We start from the raw sequence: 19,034 nt of genomic DNA on the forward strand, positions 1-19,034 counted from the left end.
GTACTGATTAAACGAAAATCGTACGATCTGGCATCGTACGAAAAAAATTTCCGTGCACGTCCGATAGAATAATATCGGATGTACTGTCCTAATCGGCTCTCGAAAGCTCTGTACTAACGATCCGATTATCGTACGATCGCTTCGAAAGCGGTATTTTCCGTACGATTTTCGGATCGTGTGTACGGGGCATAAGACTTCATTCACACAGGCCTCCTTGTGTCTATACAGCACTTTCATATCCACTGCTAACACAAATGTGAGATGCAATGTGGGGTTTTAGGGGATGTCAAATGAAACCAAATGTAGAAACGAGCCAACATTCCAATCCAGTTTACTGACGTTCGATGAAAGGGGTCTTTTTTTATCAAACTTCTGTAAAATACCCAAATGCTTTTTCTTTCTTTTTTTTTATAACAAGCTATTATTTATATTTAGCAATAAAAATCTGACATGGGATCTAACCCTTCCCTTTCTATCTAAAACAAAAAAAAAAAAAAAAAAAAAAAAACACAATCTGGCCATTCATAGCCAGTAAACTGGTACCCGTAATCATCCCTGTATCCCCACCTACAGCATAAGACTGTCGGTATCTACCCCCAATCCTTAGAGCTGGGGGGAGATGAGATAGATAGAAAACCTTCTGTGCTGCAGCTCCCCTCCACATCCCCCTTTTTCGTACCTGTGCCCGATCCCATCCAGCATCATGCATGACAGCAGTGGCTCCCACCGCTATCTCTCTCCTTGGGCAGCGTGATAATGGCTCCCGCCGCTGTCTCTCTCCTTGGGCAGCGTGACAATGGCTCCCGCCGCTGTCTCTCTCCTTGGGCAGCGTGACAATGGCTCCCGCCACTGTCTCTCTCCTTGGGCAGCGTGACAATGGCTCCCGCCGCTGTCTCTCTCCTTGGGCAGCGTGACAATGGCTCCCGCCGCTGTCTCTCTCCTTGGGCAGCGTGACAATGGCTCCCGCCGCTGTCTCTCTCCTTGGGCAGCGTGACAATGGCTCCCGCCACTGTCTCTCTCCTTGGGCAGCGTGACAATGGCTCCCGCCGCTGTCTTTCTCCTTGGGCAGCGTGATAATGGCTCCCGCCGCTGTCTCTCTCCTTGGGCAGCGTGATAATGGCTCCCGCCGCTGTCTCTCTCCTTGGGCAGCGTGATAATGGCTCCTGCTGCTGTTAATCAAATGGTGTGACATGGGAGCAGGTGGCTGGGCCGAGTCCCGCTGTCTGTCTCAATGAATGTAGCAGCAGGCATCGGGAGAGAGCACACACAGGTTCCCCCAATGGAAAGAGTCTTTCCATGAGGGCATCCACCAAAGAGGAGGGGCCTAGAGTGTCGATGGAGGACCCAAGAAGAGGAGGACAGAGCAGGTAAGTATATACATGTTTGTTATTTACATTTTTATTTAAATGGAAGGTATACAACCACTTTAAAGCATAACTTAAAGTGGTTGTAAAGGTAATTATTCTGTTCTTTTTTTAAACAAAAAACATCTCTATACGTACCTGCTCTGTGCAATTAAGTTGCCCCAAACCTCCTCTTTTTGGGTCCCCCGTCGGTGCTCTAGGCCCTCATGGGAAGCACCCGAGCCCCGCTGCTGCATCCATTGACACAGACAGTGTGCGCCCCATCCACCTCCCCCCCCCCGCCTCACTGGTTTTAATTGGGATTAATTTAATCTAATCACTGGGTGCCAATGGCTTCCGCTGCCCCAGCGAGACCCGAAAGTGAGGGGAGAGAAGAGCTGCAGACTTGCACAGTGCTGGATCGAATGAAGGCTCAGGTAAGTAGAAAGGGGGGGTGAGGGGGGATGCTGACACCTAAACATTTTTTTCCTTAATGCAAGGAATGCACTAAGGTAAAAAACGTTTAGGCTTTACAACCATTTTAAGTCTGCAGTACTCGCAATTGTTTCAAAGGTCTAATGCCCACGAGGTCCCTTGCCAGCACCTTCTTTCCCATTTCTTCCAGGTGCCATGTCTCAGCTGTTTTGATATAGACAAGCATGGATGACGAAACTTCCACAAATGCACAGTTGTTCAGTGGATCCGACACAAAGGCACTAATCTGAGAGAGGTATAAAGAGTATGTAAATCCAACTCTTCATATTCCTGATATGTGGCTGCTGTACCCTATACTTGTATGAGAAAGTATCCTGTTCTCTTTGTATTGCTTCCTTTGTGTGAAATGCCTGGTGCTCCTGCCAGTCCCTCTGCTTTCCTATTAACTGACCTTACTAGGCATGAGAGTAGAGCTGTGCTGGGAACTCAGTGTGCTCTTCGCCAATGATCAGACTTGTCCTAACATCCCCCCACCCCCCCCCGTCTGCAAAGCCTTTCATTGGGAAGCTCAGTATGCTGCTGTTTCTCCTCCCCTAAGGAATTTAGAATTGTTTTAATATATATCTATACATAAATGTTTTGGCCTTCATTTGTATTGTAAACTGAATGGGTCGTTTTATAAAGCGAGGGCTTACAATCCTATTTCACCCTTCCCTACTCTAATCTAGAAGAATAAAAAAAATATATAGTTTTAGGAATTCTTTAAGGTTCAAATACAAAACTAAAAATAAAAGTGTGTGTGTGTGTTTGGGGGGGTGTTGAGCACAATTATGCTAGCAAACCAAGACTTTCTCCTCCTCACAATTCCTTCAACTTTCATTGAGTATTTACACATATTTTCATTATCTACTTGAAGCATCTTCATTTTATCAGCCTACATACAGAGAAGGTTCCCAGGACTGATAGGGCTTAAGGGCATTTCTCAAATGCTTATCACACACCTGTATGTAAGTGGAGGAATTTGCACCCTATACATTCTACTAGATTGCTACAGTTTTTAAAGAAGCACAACTATCATGAGCATCGAAAGCAGCACTCCAATTCATGGTTTTTAAATGATTATGTTCAGTGATTTTCAAAGCTTACAAGGAGCTATGCTTGGTTTATAGTAAAGGAAACCCATTGCTTATTTTAAACTTGGAAGCTATCAACACCTTCACAGGGAAAGGCGCACTGCCAAAATGAATCCCCTACATTTATGACTGCGCTATCCTGTTTCTATAAATAAAAAATAACACTTTTAGTACTTTGTTTGCCATCACTTGTCTGTTTGCATCACTTTCTAAGGCTAGCCATACATTAAAGCGGAACTTTACCCATAACAACATGATAAAAAAAGAATGTACTTTAGCAAGGAACATGCATACCTTATTAATTATGCCACCAAAATGAATGCGTGCTGTAAAGTTCCTCCAGCATTGCTCCTGTGTCTTCTTGCTGGAGGCTGCCATTTTGCTGCAGCCCAGAACCCCTGAACAGCAGTAAATCATAAAAGAGGAACTTAACCGGTCGATTTACCAGTTTCAAAAAACAGTTAGCAATCCCGGCTTTCCAGGAATGGAATGGTCACATCTGCTTGTGTCCTCAACCAAAATGTTGAGGACACAAGCGTTGCACCGATACTAGTATCAATATCGATACCGAGCAATGGCATGAGTACTTGCACTTATGCAAATGCTCTGATGCTTGACCCCATACTTGGACAGTCAGGGATGATCAGTGTGGTGGTGGTGGGGGGTTACAAGCATCGATCTCCCAACTGTCGAGGACACAAGTGTTGCAACGATACTTAAAGCGGTTCTTCACCCTAAAGGGGAAGTTCCGCTAGTATTATCCCTCCCCCCCTCCGGTGCCACAATCGGCACCTTTCAGGGGGGAGGGGGGTGCAGTTACCTGAATAATCCAGGTAACGGCACCCACTTCCGGCCAGACCGCCGCAGACCCCCCGCATCGCTCCGCCCCCCCCCCCCGTTGTGTTCTGGGAAACACACAGTTCCCAGAGACACAGCGGGGGACCATAAGAGAAGCGCAGCGCGACTCGCGCATGCGCAGTAGGGAACCGGGCAGTGAAGCCCTCATGCTTCACTTCCCGATTCCCTGACAGAGGATGGCGGCGGTGGCTGCAGCGAGACGAGCGATCGCTCGTTATCTGCCGCCGACATCGCTGGAACCTGGGACAGGCAAGTGTGATATTATTAAAAGTCAGCAGCTGCAATATTAGTAGCTGCTGGCTTTTAATATTTTTTTTTAGGTGCAGCTCCTCTTTGACAGCCCTGCTGTTCAGGAACTGCAAGAGGTTGTTACTAGGTCGACATTCAAGAACTTACACTTCTTGCATTAAAAAAGATGAATATGGAGCTGCATTTATTTGTGTTTGGCTTTAAAGTGTTACTAACCCCACAATAGTAAAATCAGTCTGTATATGCAGTAAAGCATGCTTGTTAAATTCACTGTGGAACCTAAGGGGTTATTCCTCTGCATTGTGCAAAAAGGCTGTTTGATCCTGTCTTCTCCGATCCTTCCCCTCTTCCACAGTCCCCAATCTATCTCCTAATAGAACAAAGCCTTGGAGTCACTGCTTAGTTTGGTGTGTATTGTTAAAGATTTTTTTTTCTTTTCTTTGGGAGGGTGCATGTGATCAAGCACAAAGCAAATCGGCACTATACAGACAGAGGGTCAGGGGTCCTGCAGGCTCATAGGACAGTCAGAGGAGAATGAAAAGTCCTCCTATAAGCTTTAACCAGACACTGATAGAAGTCACAAGACTGCTATATACTGCTGATGAGAAAAGTATTTAGCAGTATATTTACTAAAATAATTGCATTTCCATGTTCTGTGTATTGTAGGAGACCAGATATAGTGAATTCAGGGTCCTGGGTTCAGGTTTAGTAACACTATATCTTTTATGACCATAAAGCACACAGCATTTTGTTAAATGCGTTTGTTCGCAGGAAATGCATCTGAGAAACTTGTTTGATGAATCCACCCTTTTCCCATCTGAATAAACTGATGATATACAACTCGGAATGTGGAGAAAAGACACCTGCCATTTAAATCACTTCCCTACTGCGGGGCCAGAACCTCTCACTCATCTCTCCTCCCTTTATACAAACGCCATTTAAAGCGGGAGTGACAAGCTTTTCTGTTTGTTTTCTCGGTCTAACTTGCTGACACAATAAACACGACGGGCACACACCTACTCAGTTCTCATCATCTCCTGCCCTCCCCAGAGAGACAAACTGGATCCCAGTTTTGCCGGCTCATCCAGAAGGAATGTGGTACAATTAGTAAGAAGCATTCTAAGTGTGCAATGCTTGCAACCACATCACAGCGTTAAAATTCAAATCTGGGCAGCGGCACAATTCAGGCTGCCCCGTCGCCCTCCTCATTTCTGCCTGACATTACAGTTCAGAATGCAGACATTGTGAATGGAGATTCCATGGAAAAGAAGGTCATCTCATATTCAGCCAGGGGGTCACTGGAAAACTTTCTGAAAAAAAATCGCATTGATAATATGGGAACTCGCTTTGGACCAACATTTAAAAATATAGCAAAGACAACCATATACAGGAGTGTAGCGCACACACTGTACAGTGAAACCATCTCACATGATATGGGCCAAGCCTGAGCTCGGGGGAGCCTCAGCTAGCACCCCCAGGAGCTCTATTACGTTGGAACCCATGCAGATTTGTCTTAAAGTGTTAGTCCACCATTACAGAAAAAATAAAAAGGTGAACGAACACCGTACACCAGGGGTAGGCAACCTAGGGCCCTCCAATTGTTGCAGAACTACAAGTCCCATCATGCCTCTGGGAGTAATTGTAACTGCCAGCCTTGCAATGCCTCATGGAGAATGTAGTTCCACAACAGCTGGAGGGCTACTGGTTGCCTACCCCTGTGTACACTGTCACCATCCCTCCGGGCTGCACCTACCTCCGGAGATGCTCAGCTGTCAGTGTCCCCACAGCCGGTCCAGCCATCCGGGGATTTGAAATTCACGCTCTTCTGCCTCTTCCCTGTGCTGCACTTCCAGGAAGGACCAGAGCAATTAATATTGGTCAGCGCCTGCACAGCAAATCACTCTAATCTGTCCCAGAAGCTTGCACAGATTAAGAGGAGGAAGAGCAAGGATTTCAAACCAGCTGGACCAGCTGACTGCTAGGCATCCATGGTGGTTAAGTACAGCTGTGATCGAGGGGTATACGGTGTTAGTTTACCTTTTTATTTTTTCTGTAAAAGGTTGAACTAACATTTTAATGTGACACTGTTAGCCCCTCCAGACTAATATTCACCTTGCAGGTACTCCCTTGCTGTTCACGTCTTCATCGCAACCGGCATCAAAATCCCCAGTGCCAGCTGATGGCTACTAAGGGAAGCGGTAATGTCATTGTCTCGGTGTTCAGGCCAAATAATCGGCTGCTATATCTAAGAACTGTTGCTTGGGAAGGAGGTCACATGCTCCTCCATACTCGGAATCACTGGGTATGGTCCCTGATTGCAATAGAGGCTGGATTAAAAGGGAGCATAGGCAAGCTGAATATAAGTGTGTAAGTGTGTGTGTGTAAGTGTGTGTAAGTGTGTAAGTGTGTGTGTGTAAGTGTGTGTAAGTGTGTAAGTGTGTGTGTGTAAGTGTGTGTGTGTAAGTGTGTGTGTGTAAGTGTGTGTGTGTAAGTGTGTGTGTGTAAGTGTGTGTGTGTAAGTGTGTGTGTGTAAGTGTGTGTGTAAGTGTGTGTGTGTAAGTGTGTGTGTATGTGTGTGTGTGTGTGTAAGTGTGTGTGTGTAAGTGTGTGTGTGTGTAAGTGTGTGTGTGTGTAAGTGTGTGTGTGTGTGTAAGTGTGTAAGTGTGTAAGTGTGAGTGAGTGAGTGAGTGAGTGTGTGTGTGTCGCTCTTTAAGTAGACACTGACTGGGCGAGGTGGCAGAGTCTCTTTACAGAGTATAGGTATAGTATAGGTACAATAAGCACATATTTTGAGTACATTTTTTAACTTAATGTAAACAAGGGTACTAGTGCGCACAACCCCAACTAATGTCCCTAATTAATCCCTAATGCACAAAGATACTAAGGGAAGCTGCCAACATATATAGTGATCTCTACACCATCAAACAAATGTGAAAAAGTAGTATGTGGCGCTACCTATCCCAAATATATAATTTACAATAAACTAGAAAAAAACAAACAAAATAAATGAATATGTGCAAAATATACGTCATATTTTCCACGTATTAATTTATTTAGTTTATTTGTTACTTTGCAGTTTATTGTAAAATATATATTTGGGATAGGTAGCGCCACATACTACTTTTTTTCACACTTTTTAACTTGATGTATTTCCCTGTTGAAGGTAAAAAATGTCCCAGTTGTTATATTGCCCCTCATCCTCTAAATCCTTACCAGAGTTCTCCCACGATCCAGCGCTGTGCCCATCTGTAGCGGCTCTCTCCTTGCTCTCACAGGCTTTGCTGAGGCAGAGTAAGCCACTGGTTTCTGCTGCTGTCAGTCAAATCCTGAGAGCTGAGAGTGGGGGTGGGGGGGGGGGGGGGGTGAGGCAGAGGCCGAGCTGTATGTGTCAATAGACGTCTCGAGCCTGCAAATACACCTTCATAGGAAGCAGTTTCCTATTGAGGGTGCACAGAGAAGAGGAGCCCAGAGGGCCCAGCTGGGGACCCCAGAAGAGAAGTTTCAGGGTCGCTTTGTGCAACTGTAAGTATAACATTTGTTATGTAAAGAAAACCCTGAGCCTTTATTTTAAAACCCAACTCCTAGAAATGTAAAAATGTTCCCTTGCAGTGGAGTTGTCCCCACTGCAAGGGTTAAACGTTCTATGCGGTCTAGGAGATGGGAAAAGCAGTTTTACGTATCCAATCATCTACTTCCTCAGCAGCCCATTGCTCCTTCTATACCCCCACACTCCTTTTGTGGACCGATTCTCTGCATCTTCATGTATTACGGTGCTATGGACCCCTGCATTGGACCTGATGATATCACAGGACCTGCAAAACGCCAGAGCATAAGGGAGAAGAGACTATTGGAACCTGCCTTGCAGCACAGAGGGAGCCTTCTAGAGCAGAAGAACAGATAAATAAAATTTATTTTTTTGTTCCCCTAGAAACGATTTAAAATGTTTTTTTGCTTTCCCTTGAGTTCATCTCTAATTTTACATGACTATAGGTTTTTTTTTTTTACATGCTTTCTAACCCATAACCATTCTCAAACTACCATGGCACTTTTGGGTGCTGTGGTAGCTCATTGTCTCACTGACAGTCTATAAGAGACCTGCATGGTATAAACGATCTGCTGATCGCTGGTGCAATGCTGTTCAGGCTCCCATTAAAAAATAAAATAAAAAAATTATAAATGCGCATTTTTTTTACCTGCAAAAAATGGCCATTTCTTTTTTTTTTTTTTTTTAAGTGAACTTATCCTTTAAGCTGAACCTACACCAGTAAAATTTTGCAGTTTCAAAACATTTGCTTGATTTTCTAATGGTTAATGTCAAATCGATAATAGTTTACAACTGTAGTGATGAGAACATGTAAAGAAGCAGGATGGAAAATGTTTCTTATTTCATATCTGAATGACAAAGATGTAACTATGAATGTGATTTCCCTTTGCAAAGAAATCATACATATAGTAGTGTGCATGTGCTAGGCAGAAAAGAAACCGGTATGGGGGGGATTTCATTCAAAAAGCAGGTCTGAACTAAATTTTAGGGGCTTTCGAATGACAGTTGACTTAATAACGGCAAGATTAAATTCTCTGATTTTGAATTTTTTTTCAGAATTTCAAATCAAAGTTTAAACAAAATTCTACTTGTGTAGGGCCAGCTTCATGTACATAATCTAGTGGTTTCCACCCTGAATGATGGGATTATCCTTATAGACAATGCTGTGTAAACCCCAATATCTAACATTCTCTAACTTACATTTAATTGGATTTTAACATCATAACATCATTATTTTCAAGTAAAAAAAACGATTTATTTTTTTATTCTAAATGTATCTTTAGAAAACAAAAAAACAGTGCGTGGCCGGTTCTCTGCCTTTCTCTTCCCATCCATTCTAAAGACAGAAGCCACATTCCTCCATTACCAGGGTGAAGCCACCATTCAGATGCTTAGACTGAATCTAGACGGCGTCCCCAAAGTCGCCATTTGTTCTGACAAGGAGCAAAATGCATTCACTTTAAACCAATAAACAAAGAGTAACAAAATAAACCACATGCACCGCTCATCCAGTTTGTGGTTTCTTCTGCCAAACTTCTCAGAAACACAAACAGTTCCTCCAAGATTTCATCTCTTACCTGCCACAGAGTTGGGTCGTTGCATCATCAATGAGCTGGAGTTCTGCATGTAGGAAACTGGGCCTTCTCCAGCAGACGAGTCGCTTTTTGGCAAATTCTCTGCCGTGCTGCATGTTTCTTCTTCGACGACGGGCGAGCAATTATCTATCCTCCTCTCGTGAATCATCATGCCTTGATGTCCTCCAGTCCGAAGACTGCCGTCTTTACTCCATTCTAAACTGGAACCACTGCGGTCGTCATTCTCCGATGAACTTGTGATGGTGGCTGAAAAGGGATAAAGAAACTTTACTAAAAAGAGGCAAACTAGAGACCCATTGAACTAACCAATCACACGTGAAAGATAAAAAACCCACATGCCATCTAAAATGTTCAGCCAACTGGTCCTGAGCCTCCTTTCTGGGATGCAGGCTGTAAACGTTTATCCAGGGATGCAATGCGATACCACACCTGTAATCCTGGACTGATGACATCACTAGAGGGAGATTTAAGTTCTACTTTGCAGAATCTTTAGAGACTCATTTGGGTCTCACTCCTCCACAGTGATACAAGCAGCCTCATATCACAGGAATGTAAATAAATAAAATTAAGGCTGCGGCTTTTACACGCACATGCATGATACAAATGGGACTGCCGATGCAGCCCTGAGGCAAAGCCTTTAAGTTCAGAATATAAAGGAGTGTTTACATCCAGATGACACTCGCAGCGCTTCATATCTGCAAATCACCCTCATTTCTCAACACTTGTCCATTGCAAAACAAGACAAATGGGTTAAGATTTTATAGTCTGAAGACTATTTGTACAAAACGGCCTTTGAAACATGATGAGCATCTGAACTACAACACAAAGGTCCTGGCTACGGCTTTGCAAAGGAAACGTAAAGCTTGGAGTGTAATGTGAAAAATGATGATACTGTGTACATGAATGACCTACATTCAATTGCATAGACACTACACTATATACGCAGTATAGATACAGGCCTACCCCACTTTATGTACACTCACTTTATGTACACTCACGAGTAGGGACATACCTGCAAGTGTATGTAAACTAGCTCTCAAAGCCCCTGACACCCCCACTACAGCCCGACCCCCCATCACTACAGCCCGACCCCCCATCACTACAGCCCGACACCCCAGAAGTGAAAAAAGGTATTTGCTTCATTTTAAGTACATTTTCATTTTACATACATGCTCTGGTCCCATTGTGTACTTAAAAATGGGGTATGTCTGTATTATGAGACATTACAAGTGTAGCTTTATGTATACGTTTTGACCAGAAGTTTCTTCCGGGCTGGATGATGCATAGCGTCATGCAACCTGGAAGACTATTGCAAATGTAAGGCGCAAGACCCAGTCCACTGGGAGGGCATCAGCATGGTGCCATTCTCTGCTTCAGCGAGGACTGCACAGGAAAGTGGAGGGAAGAAAAAAAGAGGGAAGGAGGGAAGAAAAACAGAGGGAAGGAGGGAAGAAAAACAGAGGGAAGGAGGGAAGAAAAACAGAGGGAAGGAGGGAAGAAAAAAAGAGGGTAGGGGGGGAAAAGGGGCATAGGGGGGGGAAAGGGGCATAGGGGGGGAAAAGGGGCATAGGGGGGGGGAAAAGGGGCAACGGGGGGGGGGAAGGGGACAAAGGGGGCAAAGGGGGGAAAGGGGGCAAAGGGGGGAAAGGGGGCAAAGGGAGTAAAGGGGGGAAAGGGGGCAAAGGGGGGAAAGGGGGCAAAGGGGGGAAAGGGGGCAAAGGGAGTAAAGGGGGGAAAGGGGGGAAAGGGGGCAAAGGGGGGAAAGGGGGAAAGGGGGCAAAGGGGGCAAAGGGGGGAAAGGGGGGAAAGGGGGGAAAGGGGGGAAGGGGACAAATGGGGGAAGGGGACAAAGGGGGGAAAGGGGACAAAGGGGGGAAAGGGGACAAAGGGGGGAAAGGGGACAAAGGGGGGAAAGGGGACAAGGGGGGGAAAGGGCAAAGGGGGGAAAGGGCAAAGGGGGGAAAGGGCAAAGGGGGGAAAGGGAAACAAGAGAAGAGAAGAGGTCTTGTGATCAGCCTAAATACGAAAAGCTACGTATACAGTATGCAAAAAAAAAAAAAAACTGCATAAAAAATACTAAACGAATGCGAAACAGATTTTTTCATTTTGGATTTATCTAGTGAGAATAAATATTTTGGGGATTTTTCTTTTTTTGGTTGTCCATGACCAAAATATGGAGATTTCAGACAGTAATACTAAAATGACAGAGGTTCTAATTTTGTACCATATTTTAGTGAGTGTTGGCTGTGTGTCCCCTGGAGAGATGAGCCATCAATTTCTGTCTTGACAGGAAATGAGGGGAAATCTGTTTAATGAGACACAGTATACAGGTAAAAATCTGAGTCTAAGCCTACCCTCCTCTCCCCAAATGTACAAAAAGGCTTTACAAAATTCACCAAAGAAATGGGTAATTCAGCCAGTGTTTTATAGGTTTGGAGAAGTATCTGCATACATTTCCTACCAACAAATACTAGAGATCTTCAAAGAGTTTTTGCAATCCTGTGAGGGCAGATAATAAAAAGGGCCCCAATTTGGCACCAAATACTGCAAACACTGGGTGAATACAGCCTGTACTGGCTCAGGACACAAACTCATAGATCGAAATGTATGGCCCAGACAGCTCCTTTTAAGAAACCTATGTAAAGTTAGGCAAGAAGGAGCACCAATCAGAAACACGAATGACAGAGTGCCTGTATTGAGTGGCATCGCAGCATAATCATGTTGCACTAGCGTTCCATACAACATAGGTCACTCACTCATTTTTCGCCCTCCTGATTGACACATTTGGGTTTTTAATTTGGAATCGATTAGCTAATGTAATACTGTAAAAATTTCTGATGACGGGAGGATTTTGGCCCCTGAAAAGTTTTGGCTGTCTTGTGTTACCCTGTTGTCATTTGTGCAACTAATAAACTACATTTGTGAGCTCTCCTTGGTTTTTGGTGCTCCTTCTGGCTCAAATTTACATAGACTTCTCAAGCTGGTTGAATCTGATACCCAGGGAACCTCAGCTATATGGAGAGCTGGTGAACTTGTGCCATTGGGCTCAAATAACTATTTTCAAGGATTTGTATCCAGTGCCCCACCTCCATTTGGCTTTCAAAGAAACCTATCAAGATGAAAATGTGATCTAATGCTGTTGACTAACATTTAGAGGTGCATTTTCTGGGATTTGAATCTATTTCCTTACCCATTTGGCAAGTCGCTCACCTGCAGCAAGCTATCATAGGTCATGTTAGGACATCTAAAATGTACATCCTAAAAGATAAATAGAATTCACTGCGCTCAGCTTTAACAAGTTACTAAAAGCTGCCAACACTAAAAATTCAGATACATAAAATTCACATAGATCACGTCTATGACGAAACACGGAAGGTGGCGCCTAGGATGTGACGTCAAACACACGGACCTCGATTGATGGTCGGGACCGAGTTTAAGTAAGCTTGTAGGAACGATATAGTAGAAACACGTTTGTGAAGCTGCTTTCTGCTTATTTTAATGTGTGTATTCTGCTGTTCTTATTAATATTCGGTATACAGTTTTACACCATGAGAGTATTCTCTTCACGTCGTACTTTTGAGCAACTTTGGTGGTATACTTTATATTGGCTCAGGTGGAGGAAGCCGACAGGTCGAAGGGAGACCTTGACCCCGTAAGTGCTGTTTGACCATCTGTAGCACAGAGATGATTTTTTTCTGGTAAGAAACTGCAATGCAATTTTGGCAAGAGTGCACAGTACACCATTTTTTAGATTGTTGCCAAGGACTTTACACAAGGCATTCCACACTAGAGACTGAGAAGGTGGACTTGCTCTTCTTTCACTTCTTCCTTGTGAACTTTATTCAAACATGTTTGAAAACACTTTGGATTTATGAACTTTAGGTGTTTTATTTGGAAATATTTGATGTAAATTTTTTATGCACATGGTTTTGCACCTATTTAGTGATTTGTTTTGTTATAGCACTGTACCCTTTATTTTTCTTCATTTACCCGATATCTACATGCTTGTTCTAGGCCAGTGACCAATAAAGAACGACAGTCCTGGAACATGCGTCTTCAAAACCAAGTCAAGAATGATAGTCCTGGAACATGCGTCTTCAAAACCAAGTCAAGAATGATAGTCCTGGAACATGCGTCTTCAAAACCAGGTCAAGAATGATAGTCCTGGAACATGCGTCTTCAAAACCAAGTCAAGAATGATAGTCCTGGAACATGCGTCTTCAAAACCAAGTCAAGAATGATAGTCCTGGAACATGCGTCTTCAAAACCAAGTCAAGAATGACAGTCCTGGAACATGCGTCTTCAAAACCAAGTCAAGAATGACAGTCCTGGAACATGCGTCTTCATAAACAAATCCAAAATGACAGCTCCCCCTAGTTGTTCTTTCAGCTTGGGCTGGCAGCTCTATGTTCTATACAAAGTGTTATGTGTAAGACCACCTGAGGAACCTTGTACTTTACTTGACGGGAAATTCCAGACATTGCAAAACCTTCCAAAGTTATGAGCTCATTATTTAGGTTTATGCTTGCCTTTAACCTTTGTAATTCGACATAAAACAGTAACAATATTTCAAGATTGCAAAACAAACATTTGCTTAAACATGCAAGTTATGCTGTTGCATTGCCCAGGAACATTAAAAATCGCATTGCTTCTGCAACTCCTCGTGTTTTCTACATTGTAAGCACAGCGGTTTTAACTCCATGTTGGTAAAGTTATTGCTTGCAAGCTACAAATCCCAGAACATAATCTTCAACTTAGTCAGTCTGGAAAGATAATCCTCGGTGCTCCATTTCAACTCTGTGTCAAAATCTGAAATGGATTTAACCAGCAGATAGGCTACAACCCCCCCCCCCACCCCCGGTTTGCATCTCCATATAGGTTTACAACACTACTTTGTTCTTAAACGGGCAACTAGCTTAAAGCACTGCAGGCTCACAACAGTAATCAAACATGCACTGACACATGGTTCAGCCACTTTAAATGTTCTGCGCCATAAGCCAATGTCAAGAAGGAAAGAAAAAGTCAGTTTCTGGTGCCATAAATGTAATTAAAGGAATGTGTTCAGCCATGCTCCCAGAGGTCCCCAGAGCAGAGATTTGTCTTCGGAAACTTTTTTAATAAGTACACTAGAAGTGATAATTAAAGATATGCGTAAAAGAGGCAGTAAGGTGATAATTGGCTCAGGAATTAAACAGAAACTTGGTACTCTCTGATCAATTAACTGTTTAAGATTGCATGGTTTACCACCGAGACACCCTTGTAATTGTATATGTACACAATTCACACACATACTACAGTGACACAGCACATTCCATATACAGCTCTGATCCTGGGATAAAATAGACACTCTTGTCTGTAACTAAAGGCCAACTGGCCCCAATGCAACATATTAACAGAGACGCCTTTTATCTCAATTAAATGTCATCAAAGTCTTATTCAGACCAGTAAAGATGAACTTCAGGCAAACAGCTAAACACACACACATAAAATACATATACCGTATTTATCGGAGTATAACATGCAAATTTTTCCCCTTAAAATCAGGGAAAATTTGTGGGTGCGTTTTATACGCCGATCCCTGCTGTCTGAGGTAGGAGGAGCGAGTGCTGCTGAATTACATAGAGACACATTCCCCTGTGTAACCGGTGCTGAGTCACTCAGAGCCACGCCTCCTGGCCCCGTATTGGGCCACTGTTCTGTCTATCCTATGAGCAGGGCCAGGAGGCGTGGCTGTGAGTGATGGAGCGCCGGTTACACAGGAGATCGTGGCTCTGTGTAATGCAGTGATGCTCGCTCCTCCTCTTCCCTCAGAGACAGCGGAGATAATCCAACACTGGCAAGGCTGCAATGATGGGAAAGGTCAGGCTGCAGATGGACACTGAACAGGCTGCATTGTTGGTCATTTTATACATTGCAGATGGGTAATTAAGAGGCTGCAGATGGGCAGTGAACAGGGTGCATTGATGAGCTGTGACCCTAATTTTTCTTCAAAGTTTTTTGTGTAAAATGTAAGTTTCTTTCTTTAAACTTCCCTCCTAAAATTGGGATGCGTGTTGTACACCGATAAATATGGTATATGTGAGTTTTACATCACAAAGAATCTGTCCATTTAGTAATGTGATGAACACGACACATTCATATCTGGCAAGGCTGAAGACCTTGAAGATTGGCTGAAAATTTTTCTCTGCTGCATTTAAATTTGTAGTAAACTGTTACACCACTTATACGTACAGGTAAACCTATAATAAGGCTTACCTGTAGTTACTGTGAATATCGCCTAAACCTGCACCGTTTAGAAGATATCCAGTGTGCATGCAGCTGGTGACATCTGAAGGTCTGGCATACAGTGCCGGACCTTCAGAGCCCATGCCGTAAACGGTGGCTCCTGCACATGCAGTGATGTCATCACGCCCCTGGCCACTCACGTAGCTGAAGGGCACGAACCTGGAAGGAAGACTGGGGGAAAATGTCAGCCATCTCAGCTGTGACAGTGTGGCGCAGGAGGCCTTCGTTCGCATAAAGTGCTAGTATGTGGTGCATACAAGCATATTATCACATTGCCTTGCAGGAAAAAATTGTAATGGCTTTTTCAGCAACTGTGGTTTACTACCGCTTTAACACTTACAGGTCCTGTCTCTTCCCCACCCTGTGACTGGACAATGAAAGGAGAAGCAGCAGACTGATGATCTCCTCTCTGTCCTCGCACCAATCAGAATGTTCCTTCTTACACATGAGCACTGCAGCACAATGGATTGGCTACCTGTGCTGCTGCTGCCTCCCCAGTCTCATTTCTGCAGTACAGGGGAAGGCAAAAGTCTGATACCAAACTAAATTCAGGGACTTAGGATTAGGCTATGATTAAGGCTATTTGCTGAAATGCATAAGCTGCTTTTACTGTCACTATTCTGTAGCTAAATCAAGACTTTATTACTTATGTGCGAGTTACCGGCTCTGTTCATCTAACTTTATTTTATTAATGAAAGCTATGCAAGTCCCTGATTTTAGCTTGGTATCAGACTTTTGCCTTCCCCCGTACAGCAGAACTCAGACTGGCACAGGGAGAAGCAGAACAAGTAGCCAGTTGTGTTGTAGTGCTCATGTTTAACAAAGGAACATGCTGATGGGTGCAAGAGAACAGTAACAGAGATATGAGCTCATCAGTCTGCTGCTTCTCCTTTCACTGTCCAATCACAGGATGGGGAGAAGAGCACTCTGCAAAGTTATCTTGTACCAGTCTTATCAGTCCTGCTCAGTTCATCTCAGCCACATAACATCTATTTATATGTTATGGAGGCGAGGAGGAGGGTGGAGGGGGTGATCACTAGTCCGAACACTTACTGTCCTAAGGTGCCCCTCTATAGACACAGTACAGTGAGTGAGCCTTGTCATTTAAAAGTGTTACTGGCAGGATCACCATGTGAAAATATAGGAAGAAGGGAAACTAATGCAGTCAGCACATTGAAGGACTGGTAAGCTGCAGTACACAATGTTTGTTCTTGGGTTTTAATACACTAATTTTGAAGTTAACCTGCCAATATTCAGCCAGCCTTTGAGACAAAGCCAATAAAACGATCGCGGATGAGGAAGAATGTGGTTGGGTTTCAGATGCTGGGAGCATGAGGAATTTATCCGTGTAAGCTCGAAAGCATGGGTGCTCAACCTGAAGCCCTCAATCTGTTGCGGAACTACAAGTCCCATCATGCCTCTGGGGAGTCACGCTTGTAGCCGTCAGCGGCTTGCAATGCGCCTTCTGGCACTTGTAGTTCCACAACAGCGCGAGGGCCACAGGTTAAGCATCTATCATCTAAAGCAACTCTGTTAATTATTCAAATTGGCTTTAAAATGTCATAATCACAAATAAATAGGAATATTTTCTTCCCCTGCTGCCTGAAAATTAGTCATCTGTGTAACAAATTTTTACATTTTTCAGTGCAAATGTGTCTAAATCTATCAGCAATAGATTATGCAATTGATGTGTTATAAACGGTTGTAAGTATGACCTGCATACAATTAGTGCATCATGGAAGATCATGCAAAACACATTAAAGAAAATGTCCACACAGCAAGCTGAAAACTACAAGGCCTGGTCCCTAGATCTGTCAAATGCTGTCATATGATCAAAACATACCATATAGGAAAGGCGTGATAAACATCTGACTATATAATGAAAGAGAATGATGTGGTCCAAGGCACCATAAGTAATTGGCCTCCATCCCAAATTTGAACAAAAAATAGAGAACGTTTGGTCGGCGGGACTTTGAATGAGGCCAATCACTATATAAAGTAAACATGTGGGATATAAAATACAGTATTGCTTTTATGGGTTCCAACAAAAAGGTTTTTTTTTTGGGGGGGGGGGGACTTTGGATGAGAGATGTAAACCAAAGAGCAGTCTTGGCAAAGAACATTTTATTATAAAATCAGAAAAGCTGCGCTATAAAACTGATATAATAATGTCCATGATCCCACAAAGTCCCAGGAAAATATTGCCTGAATGATCACAGGGAATTAAAAATACTGAAGCCACTGGTTATTGAGCACCACAGTGCACATGCATGAACTTCAAAGAGTGCCCAATCACCGTAGATGTAATTGTACTTACCAGATGGCAAGGATTAAAGGCGGTTGGCTAAACCCAGCCCAGGGCCTTTAAGCTTGTAGGTGTCCACAACACAAATAGGAACTAGGTACAACTGTATACTACGTCTGTCCGGATGACCGTACACTTTCATATATTGAGTTTTGTAGTAGTAGAATGCATATAAAAAGACAATGCTGGCCGGCATATATAAACGGAGCCTGTCCTCTTAAACAAACTGTGTGGTGACATCACTGCGTGCCTTCCTCCAGACGCGTTTCGTCATCAAGTGGAAGTTTTCAATGGGGAACGTCACGTTGTGTTGTGGACACCTGCAAGCTTAAAGGCCCTGGGCTGGGTTTAGCCAACTGCCTTTAATGCTTGCCATCTGGTAAGTACAATTTACATCTACTGTGATTGGGCACTTTTTGAAGTTCATGCATGTGCACTGTGGTATTCAATAATCAGTGGTTTCAGTATTTTTAATTACCTGTGATCATTCAAGCACTATTTTCCTGGGACTTTGTGGGATCATGGACATTATTGTATCAGTTTTATAGTGCAGCTTTTCTGATTTTATTGTATTTTGTGTTGTCGCACTGTATGCTGCTGCTGTTTGTGGATTTTTCTCTCTCCCTTGTTGTACCAGCGCAGTTGCACCCAGTTTTCCTATAACATATTATTATACCTTGTGAAATCATGTACAGCATACTGAATGACAAACAAAAGGCATACACAGAATCGCATAAACGCAAGGCATGATAAAAACCACATAAATATTGACGTCATGGTACTTGGTATATCAAGGGACAAAAACAAGTCCTGTACAACATGGGCCACTGGAAGGGCTGGATGGTGTTGGAAAATCTAGAGTAAAGCAATATAAGAGACATAAATTTATCTGTATAGACATCATGCATCTATGCAAGCCCAACGCGTTTCGTTGGGGGGGGGGGGTATACCAACTCTTCAGAGGCGAATGCAATGGTGATCTATAAAGAAGCATAACCATATGGTATAATATTGAAACTGAATAATAGAAATAAGTAATGAGTGTAAGGGACAGGATGGACATCCCTATAAATACTCACGTCAACTGCATAGATGTGAACAGAGGATCAGAGCTGTTAAAAAGGTTTGGCATGGGAGCTGAGGTAGAGACACGTTTAAAGTCCTCAAAAAAAGTCCCCCTTTTTGTTGGAACCCATAAAAGCAATATTGTGTTTTATATCCCCTATGCTCACTTTATATAGTAATTGGCCTCATTCAAAGTCCAGCCGACCAAACGTTCTCTTTTCT

General features: G+C 43.4%; 1 protein-coding gene across 5 annotated transcripts in view; it reads right to left on the reverse strand.

Moving 5' to 3' along the window:
* The window catches only part of TANC1 (tetratricopeptide repeat, ankyrin repeat and coiled-coil containing 1), a 329,903-nt gene that overhangs the window by 108,566 nt on the left and 202,303 nt on the right, over positions 1-19,034 (reverse strand). For all 5 annotated transcript variants that reach the window (XM_077447640.1, XM_077447638.1, XM_077447637.1 and 2 more), the window contains one exon: positions 9,140-9,403. In XM_077447640.1, coding sequence (XP_077303766.1) covers positions 9,140-9,403 — 264 coding nt within the window. The remainder of the gene's footprint in view (positions 1-9,139; positions 9,404-19,034) is intronic.

This window comes from Lithobates pipiens, unplaced genomic scaffold (genome assembly GCF_037356315.1).
Source record: "Lithobates pipiens isolate NorthernLeopardFrog02 unplaced genomic scaffold, aLitPip1_a1.2 Scaffold_22, whole genome shotgun sequence".
NCBI classification, from domain to species: domain Eukaryota; kingdom Metazoa; phylum Chordata; class Amphibia; order Anura; family Ranidae; genus Lithobates; species Lithobates pipiens.